The sequence below is a fragment of the Acinonyx jubatus genome, chromosome D1 (genome assembly GCF_027475565.1).
Source record: "Acinonyx jubatus isolate Ajub_Pintada_27869175 chromosome D1, VMU_Ajub_asm_v1.0, whole genome shotgun sequence".
Classification (NCBI taxonomy): Eukaryota; Metazoa; Chordata; class Mammalia; order Carnivora; family Felidae; genus Acinonyx; species Acinonyx jubatus.
In genome coordinates this window covers 14050549-14076782 of record NC_069390.1, presented here as the reverse complement: position 1 = coordinate 14076782, position 26234 = coordinate 14050549, and the positions used below count along the sequence as shown (strand labels likewise).

At 35.4% G+C, this 26234-nt stretch overlaps 1 protein-coding gene across 1 annotated transcript; it reads left to right on the top strand.

Moving 5' to 3' along the window:
- The first annotated feature begins 18719 nt into the window (after nt 1-18719).
- LOC106986186 (olfactory receptor 5AS1) lies at nt 18720-19658 on the top strand. Its single transcript, XM_015084364.1, has one exon. The coding sequence runs from the start codon at nt 18720-18722 to the stop codon at nt 19656-19658; it is 939 nt and encodes a 312-aa protein (XP_014939850.1).
- The last annotated feature ends 6576 nt before the right edge of the window (nt 19659-26234 follow it).

Here is a 26234-nt window from a genome sequence, read left to right as displayed (position 1 = left end):
CCATCTGTGTTGGTCTATTCTTTCATTCCAGCTAATAGCTAAATTCAATTGATAAATATATCCTTGCTGAAAACTCTCTAATTTTGTGAACGTTTATGGGAGTTTAACTCAGATGTATTTTTTTCCACTCAGGCCCACTCTGGATATTCTTTAGTACCAAAATTCATTCATTGCCTGCCAGAAATCATTCTTGTCTACCCAAGGAGCAACTATATTGACCATTTCAAACAACCAGTAGGTTGTCACCTCTCATAAAAGTTTAAGAACGATTTTGTGGTGTTTTCAAAGTGAATCGAGGGACGTCTGGGTGGCTCAGTCGGATAAGTGTCCTACTTTGGCTCAGGTCGTGATTTCATGGTTTGTGGGTTTGAGCCCTTCATAGGGCTGTGCTGACACCTTAGAGCCTGGAGCCTGCTTCCGATTCTGTGTCTTCAGCTTTCTCTGCCCCTCCCCTGCTCCCTCTCTCTCTCTCTCTCTCGCTCAAAAATAAATAAACCTTAAAAAATAAAAGAAAAAATAAAAGTGAATCAAACAATTGTTCTTGTGACAAAGTACACTATCCGTTAGCATCTTCTAATAGCAGGCATGCTGTTTGTCCACCTCAGTGCATTACGGTGCCAAAGCCCAATAAACTCCTTCTTCATGTCTTACCTGTGTAGTGTAGTATTTTCTTTTTTATTAGGAGTTCTCAGCTGAATCTCCGAATGAAAAAAAGAACATTTTCATTTTTAAAATGCAATGCGATGCAATCCAAATTTGAATTAACTCTGTTAAAATGTAAGACACCTGGAAAAATACACATTTCCATGCTTTTATATTGTTTTTCATAAAGAGAAATGGAACCATTGGAACCAATTTATGAGTTTTCATTGTTAGTCAATCCCCTAAAGGCAGAAACTCCTGTCTCAAAGGAGAACACAATATGATCACATGCAGATCTATGGGCTCAAACATTATGTGGGACCCTTCACCACAGAGTACTTCTTGATCTCTATGTTACTTTAAGGGCTTGCCAAAATAATTGATGAATCACTATATTATACCCTGTATGTTGACTACGCTGGAATTTAAAGAAATTGAAAAATTGTCATTTGCCAAAAAAAAAATTAATTGGTTATTTGTTTCCTCTCTCTATGTATTGGTAGTTTATCCCAAATGGGTACATGGTCAATTTATTGGCGGTACAACCGCCAATTTATTATTCTTCCCTTGCCTTTTTAAAAATTGAAAGAATTATTCTTTTCCTTTCTCTTTGTGTGTACATGTATTTGTGATGTGTGTGTATGTGTGTGTGTGCATGTGTACAAGCACACACACTTTTTCCCTTTGGGCAAGTTTTATCCTTCAACCCAAAACGAGTCCTGAGTGAATTTCATAACAATGAGAAACTAAATCCATTGTACCGTGTTTAAAGAATTACTACGCCCTGAGCAAATGAGGCAATAGATGAGAAAACTTAACTTCTTTTTTATGATTTTAGAGTTGTGTTGGCTTTTTGCAATTATTGTCTGTGATTCTGTCCCTAGATGGGGGTTAAAAAAACAACTTTCCATATCTAAATATAAAGAAAACAAGATGGCCAACAAATACATGGGGCATCCGTATGCACAGAGTCTATTTGCATAGAGAACTTGAAATATATTACATTTGTCCACTTAAATTCCCAATTAATCCTCCACACCAGTCTTTGAGGTTCACATTATTATTTTACACATTTTGTAGCTGAGGTTTCAAGCTATTAAATGACTTTTCAGTAGACAAATGGTTAGAAAGTGGGGGGATCAATTTGATCACAATTTTCAACAGAAATAATATCCAGCTACCTAACTTTCTTATCTTGTTCCTTTTTATCATAGTCACTTAGAACATTATAAATAAATAAATAAATAAATAAATAAATGCATGCACATGTATGTACATATACACACACACATATACTGCACACATATGTTACATGTATCTTCCAGTATATAGAATCTTCCAATCATTAGACCAGGGAGAATACTTCTAAAAAAAGGTCTCTAACATCATGCAATATATTGCTTGAAAACATAACTTGATGTAAAGATGTCATCCTCATGCCATTAAAAACTACCTCCTAATTCATATATATATGTATATATGTATATATGTATATGAATATATACATATATATACACATATATATGTGTATATGTGTATATATGTATATATGTATATATACATATGTGTGTATGTATGTATACATATGTATATGTATATATGTATATATATGTATATATATGTAATGTTTATTTATTTTTGAGAGAGAGAGAACAGGGCAGGGGAAGAGAGAGAAGGAGACAGAGGATCTGAAGCAGTCTCCATGCTGAAAGCAGAAAGCCCGATGTAGGGCTTGAAACATGAGATCATTAACCTGGCTAAAGTCAGATGCTTAATCAACTGAACCACCCAGGTGAGCCCATAATATTTATTTAAAATGTATATGAGTTATCATGGGAGCAAGGGAAGGAGATAATGTTATGAACAAAGAAGAGATCAATATTATTCAACCAAACTTAAAACAAAAACCAAAAACCAATATTAAAATGGGGCACCAGGGTGGCTCAGTCAGTTAAAAGTTCGACTTCAGTTCAGGTCATGATCTCGCAGTTTGTGAGCTCGAGCCCTGCATCGGGCTCTGTGCTGACAGCTAGGAGCCTGGAGCCTGCTTTGGATTCTGTGTCTCCCTCTCTCTCTGCCCCTTCCCCGCTCACACTCTGTCTCCCTCTGTTTGTCAAAAATGAATAAATGTTAAAAAAATTTTTAAAATATATTACATTTATTGAACAAGAGATTATAACAGAAAATCTTGAGTTTCATTGGAGAAAAAGCAGAAAGGACAATAAATTTAAAAAATGTTTCCATTTCAAACACGGTTAAAAATGGTAAAATAATGAGTTGGAAGCTGTGACCTTTTAAATTTGTTTTTTAGTGTTTTATTTATTTTTGAGAGAGCGAGAGAGAGAGAGAGACAGAGTGTGAAGGGGGAAGGGCCAGAGAGAGAGGGAGACACAGAATCCAAAGCAGGATCCAGGCTCTGAACTCTCAGCATAGAGCCCAGTGTGAGGCTCAAACCCATGAACCGTGAGATCATGACCTGAGCTGAAGTCAGATGCTTAACTGGCTGAACCACCCAGATGTCCCTGGAAGCTGTCAGATTTTTAAAGTCAGGTTTACTGTACCACAGTTTTCCTACAGGAAATTATCACCATGTTTAAGTACACAGTTTCATGATTTTTGACCAAGAAAGTCTTGCAAACACCAGCAAAATCAAGACAGAATATTGCTGCTAGCCTAACAAATTCCATTATACCCCTTTATAGACAATTCCATCCCTTTCTCCAATCTCTGACAACCAAGGGGAAACCATTGATGTGATTTATCTCATGCTTTTTGTCCTCTTCAGGCTATGATCTAAATGGAATCATGCTGGAGGAGGTCATTGAGAGGATGTGACCTCTAGTTGAGTTGTGATCTGAACTTAGGCAATCAGAGGCTCCTTACTCCTCTCCTGTCTTTGAAATGCATGTTCTACCCATTATTCCAATGTTAGCAGCCATGACAAGGATGTAGCCTTGAGAGAGTGAGGTGATGTTGAGATCTTCTGGACTGAAAACATGACTAAATCCAGGTAAGGCCTCTGTATAAACTTTTAAATTTCCGGTGAGCAGGTGTAGCAACCTACTTGTCTTGCTTATTAAACCTGCCACCAATGGAGTGGTCTACCTCTTCCTTAGGTTTCTCTTTGCCATCCATGCTTGGGGCCAATTTGCAAACCAACCATAGGAATGTAGCCTTTTGAGTGTGGCTTCTATCCTTCATTGTAACTTTTGAGATTCAACAATGTTGTTACTTTTATCCATGTTCCCCCTTACCTTACTAAGCTAGTCCCTTCTATATATGCATCATCCATTGATGGCAATTGAGTCTGTTTCCAATTTAGAGCACTTATGTATAAAGCTCCTCTTCCTGTGGACCTATGTTTTTATCCTGAGTAAATAATAAAATTGCTAGAATCCATAGTAAGTGTTTAAAAGACTGACAAACTTTAACAAAATTATTGTGTTGCTTTTTATTGCCACCAACAAAGTCTGAGAAGTTCTGTTGCTTTAAATAATCTCTAGCACCTGGCATGTTCTGTTTTTTTTTTCTTTTTTAAAGTTTTAGCCATTTTAATAGTTATGAATGTGTTTCTTATTGTGATTTTAATTTGTTTCCTTAATGACTAATCATCTTGAACATTTTCATGGGCATATTTCTACCTTTATTTTACTTTGGTGAAATATCTGTGAAAATCTCTTGCTTATTCTGTTATTTGGTTGCTTGTTTTATTGCTACTGAGTTATAATAATTCCTTATATATTCTGGATACAAGTCTTTAAATGGATATGCATTTGCCAATATTTGTTTTCTAGTTTGTAGCTTGACTCTTTATATTTTTATAAAAATATAAAATATCACTTATAATAAAATATATTATATTATTTTATATAGTGTATAATATTATATATTTGTATTAAAATAAACTATATTTTTATAGTGTCTTTTTGAAAACAAATTATACTTTTAAGTACAGCTTATTAAATTTATTTGTGTTTGTGCTTTTTGTGCAATATTTAAGAGAAATGTTCCTAACTCAAGGTGAAATTATTTCCTCCTGTGTTTTGTTCCAGAATTTTTAAATTAAATTTTACTTCAGGTCTGTCACTTTTCCCTTGACTTGGGTATATGGTTTGACATAATTTTCCTTTCTCCCTCCCTCCTTTCTTCCTTCCTTCCCTCTCTCATTTCCTCTCCTTCTTTTATTGCTTTTTCTTTTTCTTTCCTTTTTATATTTTTTTTCCTGTGAATTAATGTCCAATTGATCAACCAGTGGGTGAATCTTTCCCTGCGTTCCAAGGTCATCAAGCTCTGGGAAACTGGTGTTTCTCAACACTCCTCTGAACAGCTGACTCAAATTCAGGCTTTGGCACCTGAGTTGATAATATTTGTCACTCAGGGGTAAGGCCACACACACACACACACACACACACACACACACTGAAGGGATAGGGCTGTCTTCCCGAAGTCAAGCTCACTATATATCTAGCAGGCTTTCCATGTCCCTATAGAATAATAAGGAGATGATAGGGATAGGTCTGGTCTACTTTCTGAAGACCTCTGTGTTATAAACTTTGCCAAAATCCTGATCTTTAATCTGATGTAAGTGGTGTGGTGCTTGCATTCGCCTGCTTTTGCACAGTAACTAGTCAAAGTAGCCATGACTTTTATGACCTGGTCAGACCTAAAGGGAACATCTCATGGCATCATTTTCTTAACAGGGTTTAATGTTCATAGGTGCAAACTTTTCTGTCCTGCCACGGATGACTCCTCTTGTAATAATACAGGAAAAACAGAAAACACTAGAGCTGCTCAGGCAGGCTTAGAATCCTGATGATGTTCTTGGTTATTTCTTTTATAATGTACTCATTTCCATTACATACACATAAATAATTAAGGGCTAAAATATTGAGTTTGTTGGAATTACTTCCCATAAGTAGGGAGGATTGGGTAATATATCCTTGAGCAGAGACATCATAGAGTTTGAGACCCTTACACTGCATATTGTATCTTTGCTACTGTGGCCTTCTTTTCAATGGCATCAGTGACTTGCTTTTTGCTACATCCAATGGATTTATTTTACTTTTTAACTTAATAATGTCTCTGAAGAATTCTACACATCTGTGAAAACTTTCAGTGTGTGGATATATTCACTTGTATTTGATTCCTTCTGATTCTCTTACAGACTTTCACAGAAAGTGTCTAGGAAATAAGCTCTAGTGTTTTGATAATTGCAATCTCTTGACTCAGTATAAATTGGACTCATCAAAGGGCCATTATAGTTTATGAGATGTAGGGTAAGTCCTGTGTTTTCACATGTCATTTACTCAGTTATGACCAAACAAAAATGTTGACATAAAAATGGAGTTTGAAAGGATAATTTTAAGTAAGCTAAATATTTTTTTTATTCATTCAGTTACATGATGAAGAGGGTATTCATTTATGTTGATTCAGATTTCTATATATCTTGACGTTATTACATAAGATTGTTGTGATATTTATATAGTTTTTAAAACTTCAACATCAAAGGTAGAATAAAGCCCTTAATTATTAAAGTTCATTCAATTATATTCTCAGGACATATTAATAACAAAATTTATCATTTTCAGTTACTGGTTTATGTATTTTTTCTTTTTTACTTTTCTAACATTTTTTTTGGAGCACAAAGCTTTATAATATTGACAGGTTAATAGAACAGTGTCTGTCATATAGTAGACATTCAACAAGTATTTTAGAGAAATAAAAAAAAAGTATGAATAGACTTGATTATATTTTAAACTGTAAAATTATAAATCTTTGTCATTTTATACATAATTAGAATCATAATTCATCACTTCCTAGATTGTAAACATGTTTATCTGTGCAATTTAAGGATCAAAATGTTAATATTTTATTATAATAGTTTTATTCAAATTAATAAAGCAAATACACATAATAAATTGTGCATTAATATTGTAGGGAAATTGGTTATTAATTTAGTCATTTCTGTTGCTGAAATTCATGAGTGGATTTTTTTATACTTAGAAGAATGAAAAATATGTTGATTCATTAAGTAACTGTGATATCTATTAATTTCTCTTGAGATTCAATAAGAAATAACATAATTAGGAAGCATTCTGATGTTGAGCCTTATATTTTTCCCAATGCAAAAGGTAGTAATTCACAATTTTCAAAGGGATTTATTACATTATAGTAAAAACCGTTAGTAAGGAGTCTTCATTTTCTTATCCTATAGTAATTATTTTTCTCTCACGGTATTCACCACCATGGTACTTATCCCTTCAGTAGTAATTGAACTGTATACTCCTTAAATTTAAGCTAAAAAAATGCACCAAAGGTTATTGTTGATGTGATCCATTGGGCATTAATTTTGAAAGGTTGATCTTTCTCAAAAGGTAATAACATCAGCGCTGCAAATTTGTGGCTTAAAAAGGTGAAATGATAATGCTTTTGAAAATAGTGGACAACCACCTTTAATGGCATGTATTGCTTTGCAATTTAATGGCTAAAAGTGTATGATTAGTTGCTTGAATTTTTGTTCCAAGAGATTTATCATTGAAAAAGTTTTTTTTTTCTTTCCTTTTTTTTTTTTTCCTTTTTTGTATCTTCCTTTATGGTAACAATGGTACAAGACAAGCCAGATAAATTGCATTTGGGGGCTCAAACATAATTTCGATTAAGATTTAAAATTAAATTGGCATACTGTTATCAAAACTAATAAACAAGGTTAGTTATATTCACTTTAAAATTAAATACAAAACAATGATGTTCAATGTTGTCAATTCTAGGTAACAATTCAATGGAAGGTGCAGTTAGCAGAAAAAAAAAAGAAAACAAAAACAAAACAAAATTTTAAAATGTATATGGAATAGATTCTTGGAAAAGGTAAGATAGAAATTAATGAGAATAAATAAAAACATTGTCTGAGTTGTTGAATTTAGGATGCATATCTGATCCAAAACTTAGTTGTATTTTCTGACCACTTCAGAAAATACTTGGATGTAATTTTTTGAAGGTTAACATTTGTAATATTAAATGTCCTTAAAAAAAATTGAGCAATGGATACTCAAAACATTTGTAAAGAAAATTATAAAACATTATTAAAAGATTTTAAATAATTATGAATTGTGACACCATGTTTATAAAGATGGCTTCATATTTAAAATTTTTTTTAACGTTTATTTATTTTTGAGACAGAGAGACACAGCATGAACGGGGGAGGGGCAGAGAGAGAGTGAGACACACAATCGGAAACAGGCTCCAGGCTCTGAGCCATCAGCCCAGAGCCTGACGCGGGGCTCGAACTCACGGACCGTGAGATTGTGACCTGAGCTGAAGTCGGACGCTCAACCGACTGAGCCACCCAGGCGCCCCAAAGATGGCTTCATATTTTAAAGATACATGTGTTACAAAGTTGATCTTAAACACAGCACTATTCCAAACAAAATTTCAAAAATATTCTGAAAGTAACAAGTTAATTTAAATATATACTGAATAACCGAAAAGAAAAAGGCCTACTCATTCCTAAAGAAGAATCTAACAGAGAGCAATGCTATTACATGAAGAAAAACTTACCAATGAAGAAAGTTTAATATAGGCCGATGATTAGAAGAGTCAGATCCACATGTGATAATTAAAAGAAACAGATCTACACGTAAATAAAAATTTAATACAGCCAGGATATCACTGCAAATGAATGGAAAACATATATTTTTTAAAAAGCAGTGAGGAAAATATATTGCGTGCATTCAAAAAAGAAAAGATTCCTACTTAATATAATAGGTAAAAAAAAATAATGATAATAATAATAATAATTCCAGATATGTGTTAAAGATTTAAATATCTGACTCCCCCACTATGTTGGCAAAAACAATGTTAAATGTGTGACTATAACAAGTGTTAGGAAGTATATGGAACATGAGGTATTTTGTGCTGTTTTGGGGAGTAAAAATATGAGCAAGAAATTTAGAAAACATTTTGTTATGTTTTAAAGTTGAACATATGTATACTCTGTATCTAATCAATGCCACATCTAGGGATGCACCTGGATAAAACTCATACTGTGCACCCAGTGACATATAAAGCAGCATTCATAGCAGCATTAGTCGTGATAGCACATCAGTGACAATTTAATGTGACAAGTTAAGGAAAAATAATACTACAAAGCTGTAAAATTAAAGAGTGCAGCGGGATGCCTGGGTGGCTTGGTCGGTTAAGCCACTGACTCTTGATTTCAGCTCAGGTCAAAATCTCATGGTTCGGGGGGTTTAAGCCCCGTGTCGGGCTCTGTGCTGACAGTGTGGAGCCTGCTTGGGATTCTTTCTCTTCTCTTTCTGCCTTTCTCTGGCTTGCTCTCTCTCTCTCTCTCTCTCTCTCAAAATAAATAAATAAATACATAAATAAATAAATAAATAAATACAAACAAGCAAACAAATAAATAAGGCAGGAATACATAAGAACACTAGAAACATAATATTGAAGAAAAGCACAAGCAATCTAGCGGACAAACTGGATGCCAGCATGTTTATAATATTCAAAAATAAAAAAAAAGTAGATTTGTTGAAAATATCTTTAAAGAATATGGATGAATCGAATTTTAAAACTGAAAGCTAGGGAATGAAAAATACAGAAGGGTGGTTGTCACTGTCACAGAAGCAGGATTATAGGGGTGATCACAGAGACCTTCCAATCTGGGCAATTATCAAAGTTCCTTGTTTTCTTTATTTAACTCGGGAGGTGAGTGTATATGTATTCATTTATTTTTGTTTTCTAATATTTGTTTTATATTTTTGAAGTCGATAAAGTTTCATCTTTTACGTGTGAAAGAACAATGAAGTTTAAAATCTTAATTAAAAGAAAAAAAAAAGAAAAAGAAAACCACTTGAGGAAATTTTTTGAGTAGAGTACTTAAGTCAGAGGTGCCCAAGATGGCCATCGGGCTTGGTGATTTACTAGAAGGACCCAAAAAATTCAGGATCACAATTATGGTTATGGTTCATTGTAGCTACAGATTGGGATTAAAATTGGCAAAGGAAAAAGGTGTGCGAGGCAGTGTCCAGAGGAAACCAGGCATAGCCTCCTCTTGTCCACTCTCAGTGATGTCACACAGACTGCACTTGGTTTTCCCAGCAAATGTTGTCTGATGACTGGTATGAAGTCTTGCCAATCAGAAAAGCTTAATCAATCTTTGTGTCCAGGGTTTCAATGAAGGGCAGTACTTAGGCTTGGAGAGACCATATAACTGTCCTTAGTTACTTAGTTTCCAACTGCTCCACTCCAGAATTCAAGCTGATTCAGCCTAGCCCAAGGTGTTCAAAGAAACCCCAGGTGTACAAAAATAGGCATTTACCATAAATCACATCATTAGCTTAAACTGTTTGTGGTGGGAACCCGGCATCCAAATATGCTCTCATCAGGTATGATATTCCAAGATTTCAAAAGTTATCTGTTGGGAGTCAGTCAAAGGCCCACTCTTGAATATCTTTAGAATATGCAGAGTTTGGACGATCCAAACTGACTGAGTTAACCCTCTACGGCACAGTACCAAAGTGAAAAAACTTGGTGACAGTGATTGTTACATAATTATAAGCTGGCTCTTTAGTTTTGTCAGTGTAGAAAATGAGTTAATTTTTAAAATGTTAGTTAATTATTCTTTATGAATATAATCAGCTGATTACTTCCTTTTATAACTACTATTCCTAATATGGTACTCTTACAGTACAGCCCATGATGATCCTGAATCATTTTGCTTTTTCTTGGTAGAGGAAACAAAAAAACTTTCACAATTTTGTCTATAAATGTGTAAATCCCAGGTTCTTGGGAAATAAAAAAATAGATATATATTAGTTTGCCTTGCACTATCTCATGAAAATATACATCTGCAATATTGAAGAATAGAATATTATATGACATATGCAAATACCAGCAATCTAGAAGTTCTGTTTCCGTGGGTACTGTCATTTAGGGCATGTTGGTATATCCTGTGTTTGAGTTCTGTACTCAACTACCAATGTGTGGAAGGGGGGTTTTCCCCCAACACCACCAAGCAAGCTATGCTTTGTACACTAGCATAGTGTATAGAAGGGTATCCTACAATGTAGCTCAATTTTGACACTGTCTACTTAAAGGTAGCATCAGATTCCACAGGTTAAGGATTCAGTCCTGCAAAACTGCCCTCGCCCTCAAATGCCATTCATAAGCGTGGATTGTTACCCATGTTTCTGATAGACTGGCTATTGATTGGAGCTTCCAAGGGCCCCCTCCTGGGATTATAATTTAAGGTCTCTGTCCTACAAGATTCTCATTCCCTTGAGGTGCCCATTACAAGTCCTGATTGTCACCTGTACTTTTGACTGAAATGGCTAAAAATCAGAGGTTCCTAGGTCCCTCCCTTGGGTTTAATTAAATTGCTACAGTGGCTTGAAGAACTCAGGGACACATTTCACTTACCGGATTAGTAGTTTATTATAAAAGGACATAACTCAGAAACAGCCAGATGACGGTGATGCATGGGGCAAGGTATGAGAAAAGGGTGTGGAGTTTCCTTGCCTTCTGGGAGAGGGTTCCACTCTCCCTGAATCTCTAAGTGCTCACCAATATGGAAGCTTCCTAAATCCCATACCTTCAAGTTTTAATGGAGGCTTTATTACACAGGCACGATTGATTAAATCATTGGCCATTGCCAATAGATTCAACACCCAGCACTCTCACCTCCCCCTTCCCAGCCTTAGGTTGACATAGGGACATCCCAAAGGTTACCTCATTATTAACATAGTGGAAGACATCTTTATATCTCTCACCAGTTAGGAAACTTCCAGGGGTTTTATTTGTGTGTGTGTGTGTGTTTATCCTTTTATTTGTTAAATGTAATTTATTGTCAAATTGGCTTATGTACAACACCCAGTGCTCATCCCAACAAGTGCCCCCCTCAATGCCCATCACCCACTTTCCCCTCCCCTCCCACTTCCATCAACCCTCAGTTTGTTCTCTGTGTTTAAGAGTCTCTTATGGTTTGCCTCCCTCCCTCTCTGTTTGTAACTATTTTTTTCCTCTTCCCTTCCCCTATGGTCTTCTGGTAAGTTTCTCAAGATCCACATATGAGTGAAAACATATATCTGTCTTTCTCTGACTTATTTCACTTAGCATAATACCCTCCAGTTCCATCCATGTTGCTGCAAATGTCATGATTTTATTTTTTTCTCATTGCCAAGTAATATTCCATTGTATATATAAACCACATCTTCTTTATCCATTCATCAGTTGATGGGCATTTAGGCTCTTTCTATAATTTGGCTATTATTGAAAGCGCTGTTTTAGAAGCCCTGTGCTAGAAACTGGGACAAAGAACAAATATGTATTCTTTATTATACATCACAATATCACATCCTTCCTAGGTGGAGGCACACTTTTCTAAACCTCATGTTTCCTACCACATAAAAAATGCAACATACTGATAAACAGCTTTCAATTCTGGAGATTATATCTTCTATATGGGTGAGTGCACTTTTAACCCACTCGGTGGTTCCTTTTATAGGTTGACAACTCTGTGCAGGACGCACAGCAAGAAGGGCTCTTCCAACTGCAATGCAAGCAGTTCCAGACCTCAGTCATTTTCATACAGCATTTCCCAAATTGACATGAGCATATCAAAATGATATGTGCAATAGCAGAAGCCTTTAGAAATCTTAAACAGATCAAATTTTTGTTTCAGCAAATGTACTTCCCCCATCTTGAAAAACAGCATTATCTTGCTACTGGGTTCTGGCTGAGATAGAAATGCCTGACCATAAGACACCAGGTTATCATGAGTCCTAAATTTTCTATTACGAACATGGTGTTATAACGTCTCTTATTGATAAAGTCAGGTACTCTATGAAGAACAGTATTATTTCATGGAATTTGCATATGTGAAGCTGGACCTGAGCAAATTCTGAAGGTTTAAGTAATTTTCAGGAGACCCCCACTTACTTTCCCAGCATAGTGTGGCACCAAGGGACTCTATGGCCAATTAACAGAAGAGTTTAAACAAAAGCAAAAGCAAAACAAAACAAAAAAATACAAAAACGAAGCCCGGTTTTTGGGAAGATCTACATACGGTAGTGATCATACCTCAAAGAATGTACTGCAACAGTATTTTTACCCCAGGCTAGGGAATTCCTAAAGAATATTGGATGATTTATCCATTAAGTAGAGCTTCTAGAAGTTCTAGAACATTTTTATCTACACTGCTTGGTAGAAGAGATCTATTTCAGTTTGGCCAGTTGGTCAAGAACATGAAGGAATACAATTGGTAGCAAAGGGGAGATTCAGGGAAGTTATATGTGGATGGACTTCTTGGTATGGGTCATGCACAGTTGACGACACACCCCTAAACATGATTCTTCCCTACTCTGGTTCAACTGTTTGTATGAAGGAGAGTTAAATTTCCTCTGATGCACACAGTAATGTTTGGACTGAATCGGAAGGCAGGAATGTCACAATGCCCTTTCAGCCCCTCAACTAAGGTCACAGAGAGAAATATTTCATCCTTTAGCTCCCTAGAAACTAAAGCTCGAATATGTGCACTACTCTTGGCTAATCAAAATTTCCAGTCCTAACTTAGAATTCAAAGCAAAATGAAAGATTATTCACAACAGCTGGAAATGCAAGGGGCCGGCGATTGTCGTACATGAAACAGACTGTTTCCATGGTGAGATCCTCGCTCTTGTCTATTTCCTTTGGTTCCTGCCGGTTTCTCAAGGTCCTCACCTTCCCAATACTCTGAAGGAATTATCCAGTCTATTTTCTGCTTTCAAAGGGCATATCTGTCCTACTGCTGTTTCTCCCCATATCAATGTTTGTGAAACACGATAGTACCCTTAAAGTGAAGGATCTTTGTATTTTAATAACAGACACACACTCCTTATAGAAAGGGAAATGTTCTTCACAATTACATATGTTGAAAACACAATGAAGAGATTGCTATTTTTGTATTTCTTTTTGCCGGATGTGTAGGGTTAGTCAATGAAATAGGAAAAAAAAAGAGAAAGAAAGAAAGAAAGAAAGAAAGAAAGAAAGAAAGAAAGAAAGAAAGAAAGAGAAAGAAAGTGATTTTGGCATCTGATCTTTTGTTATTAAAGATCTGACCTTTTGCTTATTAAATAAGAAACTCTCTAGTTGCAACAAAAGTGATTTTAATTTTCCCACTAGCCATAAGAAAGAAGCCAGATGTTTACAATGTCTAGCATCCTGGATTTACCTGTTTTCCATTCTGTCTACCTTAAGAGTCTTAAGGTACAGACTCTACACCATTGCCGATAACTTAAAAGCTAGAACTGTATTTGAATTACCAAGAAATACTGCTGTAAATGCTGCTATAATTGTTAAAGAAAGCTAACCATTATTAAGTGAATGCAATGTGCTGAACAAGGGGCTAGGTTTTACATGCATTGTCCCAATCCTCACATGAATATGATGAGATGGACAATTATTATTCATAATTTGAAAATTAATAACCATGAGGCTAAATAAGTAGCTTAGTGGCTCACAGTTATGAAATGGTGAAACTCTTATTCAGATCCAGGTTGCCTGAGTCATAAGCTCTTACTCCAGCATCTTATCATTCAAGGCATATTTTCTTATAGTCACTCAGATAATTGAATGCCAAACAAAAATCCGGGTGCCTAGGATTCTTCTCAATAGTATTGAGACTGTACTTTAGAATCCCCTCAAATACCGAATGCTTTAAAGTGTCTTTCAGCATCTGATAGAAATCTTAGAATTTACAGGAGAGAGCATTTTGTTGTTGTTGGTTGTTCGGTACTATTAAAATGTTTATTTTATTCAGTCAAACATTTTCCAGTGATGGAGACATGTGTTGTTTCCTAACTGGCTATATTAGAGTCGATTATATTACCAGTTTTCATCTTTCTCATTTAAAAGAAGCCATTTAAGGGGTGCCTGGGTGGCTCAGTTAGTTGAGCGTCTGACTCTTGAATTTGGCTAAGGTCATAATCCAGGGTCTTGGGATCGAGCCCTGAGTCGGGCTCTGAGCCGAGTGTGGAGGCTGCTTGAGATTCTTTCTCTCCCTCTCTCTCTCTCTCTCTCTCTCTCTCTCTCTCTCTCTCTGTTTCTCTCTCTGTCTCTCCCTCTGCCCTTCTCCCTTGTGTTTTCTTTCTCTATAAAATAAAAAATAATACTAAAATAAAATAAAATAAAATAAAATAAAATAAAATAAAATAAAATATATAAAATAAAGTAAACCCTTCAAGTCATACCACTGGAAACAAAGTGGTTGCATATCCCAAGTCCTCCTGGGGTTGGGGATTATCTTGAGGTAATGTCCCACTTGTCACACACTGGGAGATAAATACTCATCCCTCATAAGATCCATTTGTAAAATTTGGAGAGAAGTGTTGTCAACAGCTTATACAAGATAAATTCTACAATTCAGAATTCTAGATGGTGGTAAGGTAGGTGACTGCTGCGAATGGGACAGTGTAACGAAAATAATGTTGTCTTAGAGAAAAGGTTATGCTCACTGATTATCTGTGGTATTTTCTTAGTTTATGTGTATATGTGGGCCGGGGGAGTAGACAGGGGATGATAGAGGCATTAATCTGCACTTACCTTACCTAGAGCTTTTTCCAAAAGCACCGCTTCATTCATTTTGCTCATTATTGCCAGGAGGCGAAAGCTGACTTGTGTCTAGGTTGGAATTTGGGAAAATCCAATGATTTAATTAACTGAGTAAAACTTAAGTAAGCTCACCCTCATCAGTAAGGCGAATTTCACTTTCTATGAGCACATACGTATATTTGCATACAATGTGACTATTTTGTGTTTGTGCCTAAAAATATCAATTTAGGGAACTTGTGACTTTGTGTCAGATATTGAATAATCATAATGGCATTAATGGTAATAATAGAAAATAATGAATCCATTTGATGCATCTCTAATACAATAAGTTCTATAAATGGTGCTATAAATTATCCACGTTAATCCTGGTTTCAACCTTCTGTGTGGGATATTATTACGTTAATAAAGGAAATAAAACAATTCAGGGATACAAACCTTGAATGGCTTACAAAACCTTAGAGACCACATCTGAGGTTAAAGTCAACTTTGGCTACCCCAAATCTTGCGTGTTTAACCACTACGGCATGGTGCCATTAGCTTGTTGATACCAATGGGAAAATAAAACATGTTTCAAGAAACGTGCCTGATTTTGAGAATTTCTATTAATATTCTACAAACAAGATCAAAGTGTCCTACCCCATCATGAAGCTCTTGAATATGCAGTCTTGTTTGCCTTACAGGACAATTCTATACAGTGAATAAAGTGGGTCTGATTTCATAAACAAGGATAGGTTGGCATAAAGATGGAACGATTTGTAGTAGAAGAACCAGAATTAGAACTCAGGCATCCAGACACTTCTTTTTTCCTATTTCCTAGTCTTTGCTATAGCCTCTTTTACACCAGTGATAGCAAAATCAAGCCCGATAAGCAGGCAAACGTGACGATCTGGAGGTCTCAGTGTAGAGTGTTGTTACTCGTATAGTCAAAAAGCTGATGCTAATAGTGATATCTTGTCTGATACAACCCTTGGGAACCAATGACGGAAAACCTCCTAAATTTGGTACACTTTTGTTATTTAGTGCATTCTTTAACACTAATTCTTTAATTGGAAGGTTCACACAAATTATTTAGAGGAAACCTTGTTATGATTATTGAATTGATTCCTTTTAAAAATTTTATTATTTATTTTGAGAGAGAGAGGGCGCAAGCAGGGGAGGGGTGGAGAGAAAGAGAGAATCCCAAGTAGGCACCAGGCTATCAGTGCAGAGCCCAACGAGGGGCTGGGCCTCACAAACCATGAGATCATGACCTGAGCCGAAATCAAGAGTTGGAGGCTTAACTGATTGAATTACTCGGGCACCCCATGATTATTGGATTGATTCTTTAACCACTGAATCTGTGCGAACGCCTTATTTAAAGTTCAATGTAGAATGTAGTTACAGCAAATAATTAATTATAGATTCTCTAGCCACTTTAATCACTGAATTTATTTATTTAAAAAATGTTTAATGTTTATTTATTTTTGAGAGAGAGAGAGTGGAAGTGGGGGAAGGGCAGAGAGAGAGGGAGACAGAGTCCGAAGCAGGCTCCAGGCTGTGAGCGGTCAGCACAGAGCCCGACACTGGGCTCGAATTCATGAGCTGTGAGATCATGACTTGAACTGAAGTTGGACACTTAGCCAACTGAGTCACCCAGGCGCCCCACTGAATTGAGTTTTTAAACCAGTACTTTAGAGAAAAAAGAAAAGACAGATTTAAGTTAGGATGTGAATATTACATAAAGCTTAGAAATGACATTTGCACAGCATAGCCATGTAAACTTTTTTCTCTTTTATTTTAAGAGTTTGGATTGCTTCCCCATAGTTTCTGACATTCACCTTACATGTTTTCTTAGTCAAGTTCTTCCTTTCTATGATCCGGTTCCCAAAGAAGACGGACCACTCTTCTAAGTGTATCTGGAAGATTGCAGATGATTTTGTTGGGCGAGGCGGCACTCTGAGGTTACCAAGCATGGCAGAGAGAATAGACCTCCAATATTTAATTGCCTTACTACTTACTACAGTGTTCCTCTAACATTACTAATCTTTAACTTCCTGCTGAATATATTCCATCACACTATGATTTATTTTGTATTTACACACATTCTGTTTTTTTTTTCCTTGATTAATTTCCCTCTGGTTATATAGCATATATTTTCTCATATAGCTAGCTTAGAAGTTCATTAATGAGTGCAGAGATACAGTTTTTCCTCAAGACACTTCCTGTTTCCGGGATCTCACATCAGACATTGTCTTATCTCAGAGGTAAGAAAGAAACATAAACCCTAGGAGAGGAAAGCAATACTTATAGGACACGTGTATAAGATTTACTACTGCGAAACAATATATTTACATAGAACACACACACACACTTTTCTTTATAAGAAAGCACAGATTGTGTATCCATGTTGTCAAAAATAAGATGAATTTTGAGACACCTGAGTAATTTATTAAAAAAATTATCCTTCCCCTGCTCACACATGTGCTCTTTCTCTCTCAAAATAAACAAATAAACTTTTAAAAGGGGATCCTGGGTATCTCAGTTGGTTACGTGCCTGACTCTTGGTTTTAGCTCAGGTCATGATCTCACAATTCATGAGATCAAGCCCCACATGAGGTTACCATGCTGTCAGCATGGAGGTTACTTGGGATTCTCTCTCCCTTTCTCTCTGCCCCTTCCTGTCTCATGCTGTCACTCTCTCTCTCTCCCTCTCTCTATCTCTCTCTCTCAAAACAAATAAATAGGCTTTAACAACTGAGTATTGAGTAAGCAATTAAAAAGAAACAAGATGTCAATTTATTTGCTTTAACGAATTTTATTTAATAAATTCTCATATTAGTGTTTATGAGATGCCAGTAACATAAACAATATTTACAAATATCCACTCATTTATTCCTCTAATCATTACAGAGTGGTTAAATAATTTAATCATTCTTACGCAACCAGTAAGCAGGAAAGCTAGGATTTGAATCCTGTCATCTCTTACAATAACTACTATGCCTTAACAGTTAAGTTAAACTGCTTCCCAAGATCACAGTTATTCTTCTGTAGAATTATCTACAGAAAGTGGTAACTTTCTTCCTAGAGTTTTTCTCAACTTTCCTTTACATGGAAGAATGGGATTTCAGGATGGAAAAATAAAGCTTTGCTTCAAGGATTTTGCCAACTTTCACAATTCTACTGGTTTTAATCAACCAAGCCACATTCATCCCATTTCTGCTTGGAAGGAACAAATACATTCTTCATGCCTCCCAAAACACCACCTCTGAATAACATCCTCTAGTGTCAACAAAGATTTTTAATTACCTTTTTTAAAGAAAGTGACAGAAAAGAAAAAAAAAAAGCAAATGTCACAGAAAAGGCCATCATAACTATGATTTTATTATCCTTCTATTTGCTTCCTTAGAAGAGAGAGTGAAGATGTTCTTGCTTCATACATCACTCACGTCAACACGTGTGTTCTGATCCCATCTCTTTTGGACAAGGAAAACAAGAAAACCAGGATGTTGGAGAGTAATCATACCATGCCAACTGAGTTTCTTCTTGTTGGATTCACAGATGATTTGCCTCTCGGGGTCACACTCTTTTTGGTATTTCTTATAGTCTATACACTAACTGTGGTGGGAAATCTGGGTTTAATAATCTTAGTTCATATCAATCCAAGCCTTCAAACCCCCATGTATTATTTTCTTAGCAACCTGTCTTTCTTAGACATCTGCTATTCTACCGCGATCGCTCCTAAAATGCTGGTGAATTTTTTAGCATCCAGGAAAAGCATCTCTCCCTATGGCTGTGCACTACAAATGTTTTTCTTTGGTTGCTTTGCTGATGCTGAGTGCCTCATTCTGGCAGCAATGGCCTATGACCGCTATGCAGCCATCTGTAACCCATTGCTCTATTCTACGCTTATGTCAAGGAGAGTCTGTATCTGCTTCGTTGTGTTGGCATACTTCAGCGGGAGTATGACTTCCATGGTACATGTCTGCCTCACATTCAGGCTGTCATTTTGTGGCTCTAATATTGTCAATCATTTCTTCTGTGATATCCCACCTCTTCTGGCTTTATCATGCACGGACATCCATATCAATGAGCTTCTGCTCTTTGCCTTATGTGGTTTCATCCAGACCAGCACTTTTGTGGTCATATTTATCTCTTACTTCTGTATCCTCATCACTGTTTTGAGCATTAAGTCCTCAGGGGGCAGGAGCAAAACGTTCTCCACTTGTACTTCCCATTTCATAGCGGTCTCCTTGTTCTACGGAACACTCCTGTTTATGTACTTACGTCCCACCACTGACTATTCCCTGGACACTGACAAGGTAGTTGCAGTGTTTTATACTGTGGTCTTTCCCATGTTTAACCCAATAATATACAGTTTCAGAAACAGGGATGTAAAAAATGCCCTCAAAAAGCTATTAGAAAGAAACTGGACTTTCAAATGAATAAGAATTAAAATCATTTAAGAATATTCAAGGTAGGGGCACCTGGGTGGCTCAGTCGTTTAAGTGCCGGACTTTGGCTCAGGTCATGATCCCACAGTTCATGGGTTCGAGCCCCGTGTCAGGTTCTGTGCTGGCAACTCAGAGCCTGGTACCTGCTTCAGATTCTGTCTCTCCCTCTCTCTGCCCCTCCCCCGCTCACCTTCTGTCTCTCTCTCAAAAATAAATAAACATTTAAAAATTTAAAAAAGGAATATTCAAGGTAGAGTCTGCACTTCCAATATCATCATGCCATTAACACCTTGTATGTCAACTATTTTAAATTTATTATCATTTCTCAGAAATAAAGATAACGTTTGATCCTCCATACTTTAAAATGCTTTTGTCTTCTAAAAATCTTCTCTCCAGAATTACTCTACTCTATGAAATATGCTTGAGATAAAATAAATAATAATATCTCTTTTCCAATTAGTGTTCACAAAATACTTTGTATATTGATTCATTATATTTTTTATCATGTTATACTCAAGGTCTATGTTGACTTGTCTATCAACCCATCCATAAGTAGAAACTCCTTGGCAGCAGGGGATATGTATCTTGGTTATTGTTCCAATTCCTATATAGTACAGGAAATATGGCATATTCTCATCACATGTATGTTTAATGGATGAATGGATGGAATAAATGGATGGATGGATGGTGAAGTGAGTAAATGTAGCTTCCTGTGTCTGGGAAAATGAGTCTAGATTTTGCAGTTTCAGAACACTTATCATCAGGGAAATTGATATCACTCATGATAAACGATGGTGGTTTCGCTGGTTCTTAGGAAGTTAGATAGAAGTCACATAGCAAGGGTCTCTTTAATATTAGTACAGTGTGAGGTTATAACACATTTATTTCTCTGGGATGCACTGATTAGTGTAAGAGATCCTCTACTGTTCCATTCACAGTGGGTACATGTGAAAACCAAACAAGTTTGTGAGATCATCAAGATTATAAACTGTATACATTACTAATTATTTGCCCATCTGTTCCTGAGTGAATCTTTGAGTCCCCATCTTCAAAGAGGTGAACAATTGCTCTAGTTATTTTATTATGTATATTGACAACGCAAATCGATTGCAGTATAAGCACTACTTTCTCTGAGATCGCTTCTGTCGATTGAACTATCCGTAGTTGTTCTCATCCTTCGGTTCCCATTTCCTCTTTGTTTTATCTTGACAAAGTTGAAGGAATACATTGTATACATGTGAAAATATGATATTGTTCATTTTCTAGTAAATGTGGAAATATGAGTGACTGGATTAGTTTATAGTGGATGTAACCCTATAAATGGAGATAAGACAACAATAAGATATTGCCCATTGAAATGGGTTGTTTTGGGGATTAAATGAAATAATATATGTAAAGCTACTAGTGTATGTATGATTTGAGAATTAGACGTTCAAATATGTATCAATCTCCTAGAAAACATGTAAAACTTGCACTTCTTGTTACAATCTAATGCAATATTAATGTTTATTATTTTTCCACCATTATATTATTATTTGATTTTAAGAAACAGTAAAGGTTTAATTTCCAGAAGAAATTAAGCATTAAAAAATATCTGTGAAGTTCAGGGTGCCTGGGTGGCTCAATCGGTTAAGCGTCCAACTTCAGCTCAGGTCTTGATCTCACGGTTCGTGAGTTCGAGCCCCCCATTGGGCTCTGTGCTGACAGCTAAGGTCTGGAGCCTTCTTCAGATTCTGTGTCTCCCTCTGTCTCTGTCCCTCTCCTGCTCACGCTCTGTCTCTCTCTGTCTCTCAAAAAATGAATAAACATTAAAAAATTTTTTTTTAAAAATCTGTGAAACAGTCCAAATGTTCTGAGATGTTACCAGGAAGCAAAAAACAAACAAAGTAAAAATAAAGAAAGCAAAAGAACAAAAACAAGATAAAAACACAACCTGGATTTCAATATTCAAATCAGTGACCTTCAACTTGTTAAAACACGTGTCCTATTATGAAGCATTTGTTAGAGTACACAATGTCATTCATTTGTAATTGTTTTTTTTTACTAGTTTCTGAAACTTATAGGTTAATCTGAATTATTCTTTTAATTTTAGAATACTCTGTTTTAAAAAAACATTGATGGGAATATTGTGGAATGAGCTGCTTCCTCTTCGTTATCCATCCATTGTGTGATGGACATAAGGTTGCATGAAAAGAAAAATATCAGCTTCCTTGTATGGACCTATTGAATCTAAGACTCATTTTTTCATTTTCCAAAATAAGTTATTTTTAAAATAAGTAAACCAAAATATATTTGGCTTTTTTTGTTGTTGGCATTGTTTTAATTTTCTTAAGTTTTTGTTTAAATTCCAGTTGGCTAACGTACAGTGGGATACCAATGTCAAGTGTACAATATGGAGATTTGATACTTCCATAGAACACTGGTGTTCATCACAGAAAGTACATTCCTTAACATGTATCACTTGTTTAACCCATCCCTTGCCCACCGCCCCTCTGGTAACCATCACTTTGTTCTCTATAGTGAAGGGTCTGTTTCTTGGTTTGCCTCCCGCTCTTTCTTCTCTTTATTCTTTTGCTTTGTTTTTTAAACTCCACATATGAGTAAAGTCATATGGTATTTGTCTTTCTCTGATTGACTTATTTCACTCAGCATAATGCTCTCTAGCTGCAGCCATGTCTTTGCCAATGGTAAGATTTCATTCTTTTTTATGACCAAGTAATATTCCATTGTATATGCATACATATACATATAATATATTATAAATAACATGTATAATGTATATATATTATTCATAGTAACAATTTTATTATTATTAAATTTTTCAATGTCTAATCCTTATCTAAATAACAAATCATTCTTTACATGATTGAAATTTGCATTGATGAAAAGTGAAATTACAAAAGCTTTTAAAATAATGATGGAAATTCTAATGTTTGTCTAGGTTATGTATTGTCTTACAATTTATATTCAAAGTCATATGGATATTTTCTACCCCCTCTCCTCTCTGTCTCTTCCTTCCTTCCTTCCTTCCTTCCTTCCTTCCTTCCTTCTTTTTTTCCTCATTTGTTTAATACTAGATCATGAGTGTGTATGGAAAGAGACTTTTTTTAATCCAATGTCACCAGAGTTTCATGAATAATATATGGGAATCTGAATGTAATGAAATTTTCAGTGTGTAGTCAGCAATTAATATACTGATAAGTTACCATTATATCAGACTCCAAATATCATTGATCTAAAATGCTGGAAATTAAGTATTGTGAAGAGTGATTTTGTTTTGGAATATTGTACACATAATTCCCCATCTATTTGTTGACAGACGAATTATTTGTTAGCTTCAAGAACCACTTTTCCACACAGTAATGACTATACACTGCTAATTTGCTATCTTATTTTACTTAACAAGCAATGCTTTTCTGTAATAAACATAAAAATAAAACTTTTTTCCTTATATTTTGATTTGTATAACAAAAACAGGGTAGTCTAATTATATAACTAGTGAATTTTCACCATTACATTCCTAAGTGCTCTTAAAAACTGCCACAATTTATAGTCTTATTTAATTAAACTATATATTTTCCATCCAATTTATAGATTTCTTTTTATCTTCTTAAGCTTATTAGGTCAATAAATTGAATCAACACAAGAATATAAATGCTTTTTATTTTAATACATGAATATATAAATATAGTGAATTCCAAATTATCTTATTACTTTAATACTGTTTAAAATCATACTAACATTCCCTTCAACTGTCAACAAAACACCCAGTCTTAAGTCAGTTTCTGAATTATGTATTTGAAATTGGTTTCATGAATATGATAAATCTTAGGATCTAAATTTTCTAAAACTTTGTGTTTTATGAGCTTAAGTTTATTGTTTCTGTATTAAATCTAATCTTCCTGGGATTCAAAATATTCCCCATTTATGTAGCAGCTAACCCATCTCAAGAAAGTTAGAGATTGCATTGCAGAAAACTCAAGTTGTGTATCAGCCATGGCATTTTTGGCCAGTATTTAAGATTATCTTCTGGCCATTGACACTGATCCTTTGTTAGAGTTATTAAAACAATGTCTTTACAAATTATGAAAAAGCTGGTTTTAGAGTATGTGTCATTAATTTGGCTGCATTTAATAATATTGGGTTTTTTTTCCTGCTTCTAATTTCCAACCTTCCTAATTTTTTTCTGCTTTATTATGTAGCTAACTTTATTCCTTCATTGACTGTTTTGTTGGATTTTGAACATTTTTTTCCTGTGATTACATGGTAATATCTTCCATTTTGTATCTAAAGACACTCTAATTTTGTTTTATTGGAATCTTCACAACTGCATATAATTTTGTGATATGAATTTGATTTTTGCACAATATTTGGACTGACATGACTTTATTATTTTATTTATCTGTATATGTTGTAACTAACTTGCTTTTACGTTGAAATAGCTAAGGCATTCTAATTAGCAATACGCTTTAATAAAACCATCCACCACCCTCTCCCAAATGTGTAAATAGTGAATATATTATTTGTATGATTGAAGAGAGATGAATATGAAATTATGCAAAAAGCTAATAAAACTATGTGAAACATATGCAAAATCCCCACAGTGTCTCATGTGTCTCCAACCACTTCAGTAGAATGGAAGCTAAAAAAAGAATTACAAGGCACAATCCACAGCTCTGATTCCTATTGAATTATTGCTGAAAAGAAAAGCATACATTTTAATTTTTTATATATTTTTTAATGTTATTTTATTTGATTTTGAGAGAGACGGAGAGTGAGCGGGGGAGGGGCGGAAAAAGAGGGAGACAGTGAATCCGAAGCAGGCTCCAGGCTCTGAACGGTCAGCACATGGTCGGATGTGGGGCTCAAAATAACAAACCGTGAGATCATGACCTGAGCCGGGGTCAGATGCTCCCTGGACTGAGTCACCCAGGCACTCTGAGAAAAGCATACATTTTTATGTAAATAAACCAAAAGGAGAGTGTACAATTCAATCAATGCTCTGTGTGTGTGTGTGTGTGTGTGTGTGTGTATGTGTGTGTGTGTGTGTGTAAAATCTCATAAAAAGTGTAAATGTAAATTAATGTCAATGATTATTAAAGTTCGGAGAGTAAAATGTTATGCGTTTCCTTATATCAATTTCATAATGAACCAATGAGGTAGACAAAACATGTATGAATGTCCCCATTTCACAGGGGGGGAAAAAAAGTCAGTCTGAGCTCTTTCACCATGAGAACACTTGAACATTTGTCTGAGTCGCATGCTTGTGATTGGAACACTTTTCTTCAGTTCCTGCACTGCGTTTATTCTCTGTATCGTTTATTCATCTTGACCCCAAGATGTTTGAGCGTTTTATGTACGAAAGGGAGTGCATTTTATCAAAGTGAAAACAGAGACATCTAGTGGATGGTGATTGAGGAGACTTCAGCCACATGGCATAATTAGCTCTAGTCTTAAGAGACTGGGAAGGACGCTAATGATCCAACCTGTGGACATCTGAGATTCACATCTACACGTGAGCTACAGCTCATGTCCCCCAAAGAAAAGCCACCAAACGTTACAAAAATCTCCGCTCTCAACAATCCGTCTTTGAAGAATCATGAAAACCTGGTCTTCTTTACCAGATATTCTGTTTACTCTGGACTTTGCTTTGTTGTGAATGTGTTTAAGAAGTGGTAACGTAGCTTTATTTAAAACTTTTAATATTTCCTATCTCCTTTCCCTAAAAGAATCTGTTACCAGCTCTATGATTTCAGTAATGTTCCCAAATAGACAGAAAACAACGTCCTAACTTGTGGGTTATTTAGATTTCAAAGGTTTTCTTCTCATGTTATGAAAAAAGGGCAATGTGTATATAATACCTGCTGCACTTAATGTTTTCATGTATGCATGTGTGTTTACAATATTTAATATGTAGTTGATGCAGTAACTTAAGGCTATTTACACATATTTTTGCAAAGTCCTTACAATAGAATGTCTGAGAATTATAATGTTTTTATATCGCAAGGAAAATACTTTCTTTCATATCTATATAATAACATTTTGGAATATTTTGAAAACATTTGGAACATTTTGGAAATATTTTAGATGTAATTTTATTTGATGGCTCCAATAATAATATTTTAAGAATTATTTTTCTGTTTTCCTTGAGTTTGTCACTGCATCCTGTCTGTGATCAAACCAGGGCATGCACACAGACACTTGATTTTCAGAGCTTAACACTGTTTTCACTGCAGCCAGCTGATACTTCTTCCCACTAGAAATCTAGTGTGCCTGGATAAAACAGTCTTCAAATCAAGGTGTATTGTTTTTAAAGTAGACTAGATAAACTATAGTTTCAAACTTGCAGGAAACCCATTTTTTTCCTCTTTCCCTACATTTAGGGAAATACATAAAATACATAAAAGGGAAAATCATGCAAACTCTGCCATGTTGGTTCCTTTTTATAGTTTCTTACAAATAGGCAAAATATAAGGTAAATTAAGGGCTAAGCTATGGTGGAACCAAGCCTTCCTCATTCTGCTATACTCCAGAATGCCATGTTCCCATGATGCTAAACAGCCTTGC

What these genes read in the sequence shown, in the direction of transcription:
- LOC106986186 (XM_015084364.1), top strand. Translation starts at nt 18,720, where the DNA reads ATGTTGGAGAGTAATCATACCATGCCAACTGAGTTTCTTCTTGTTGGA.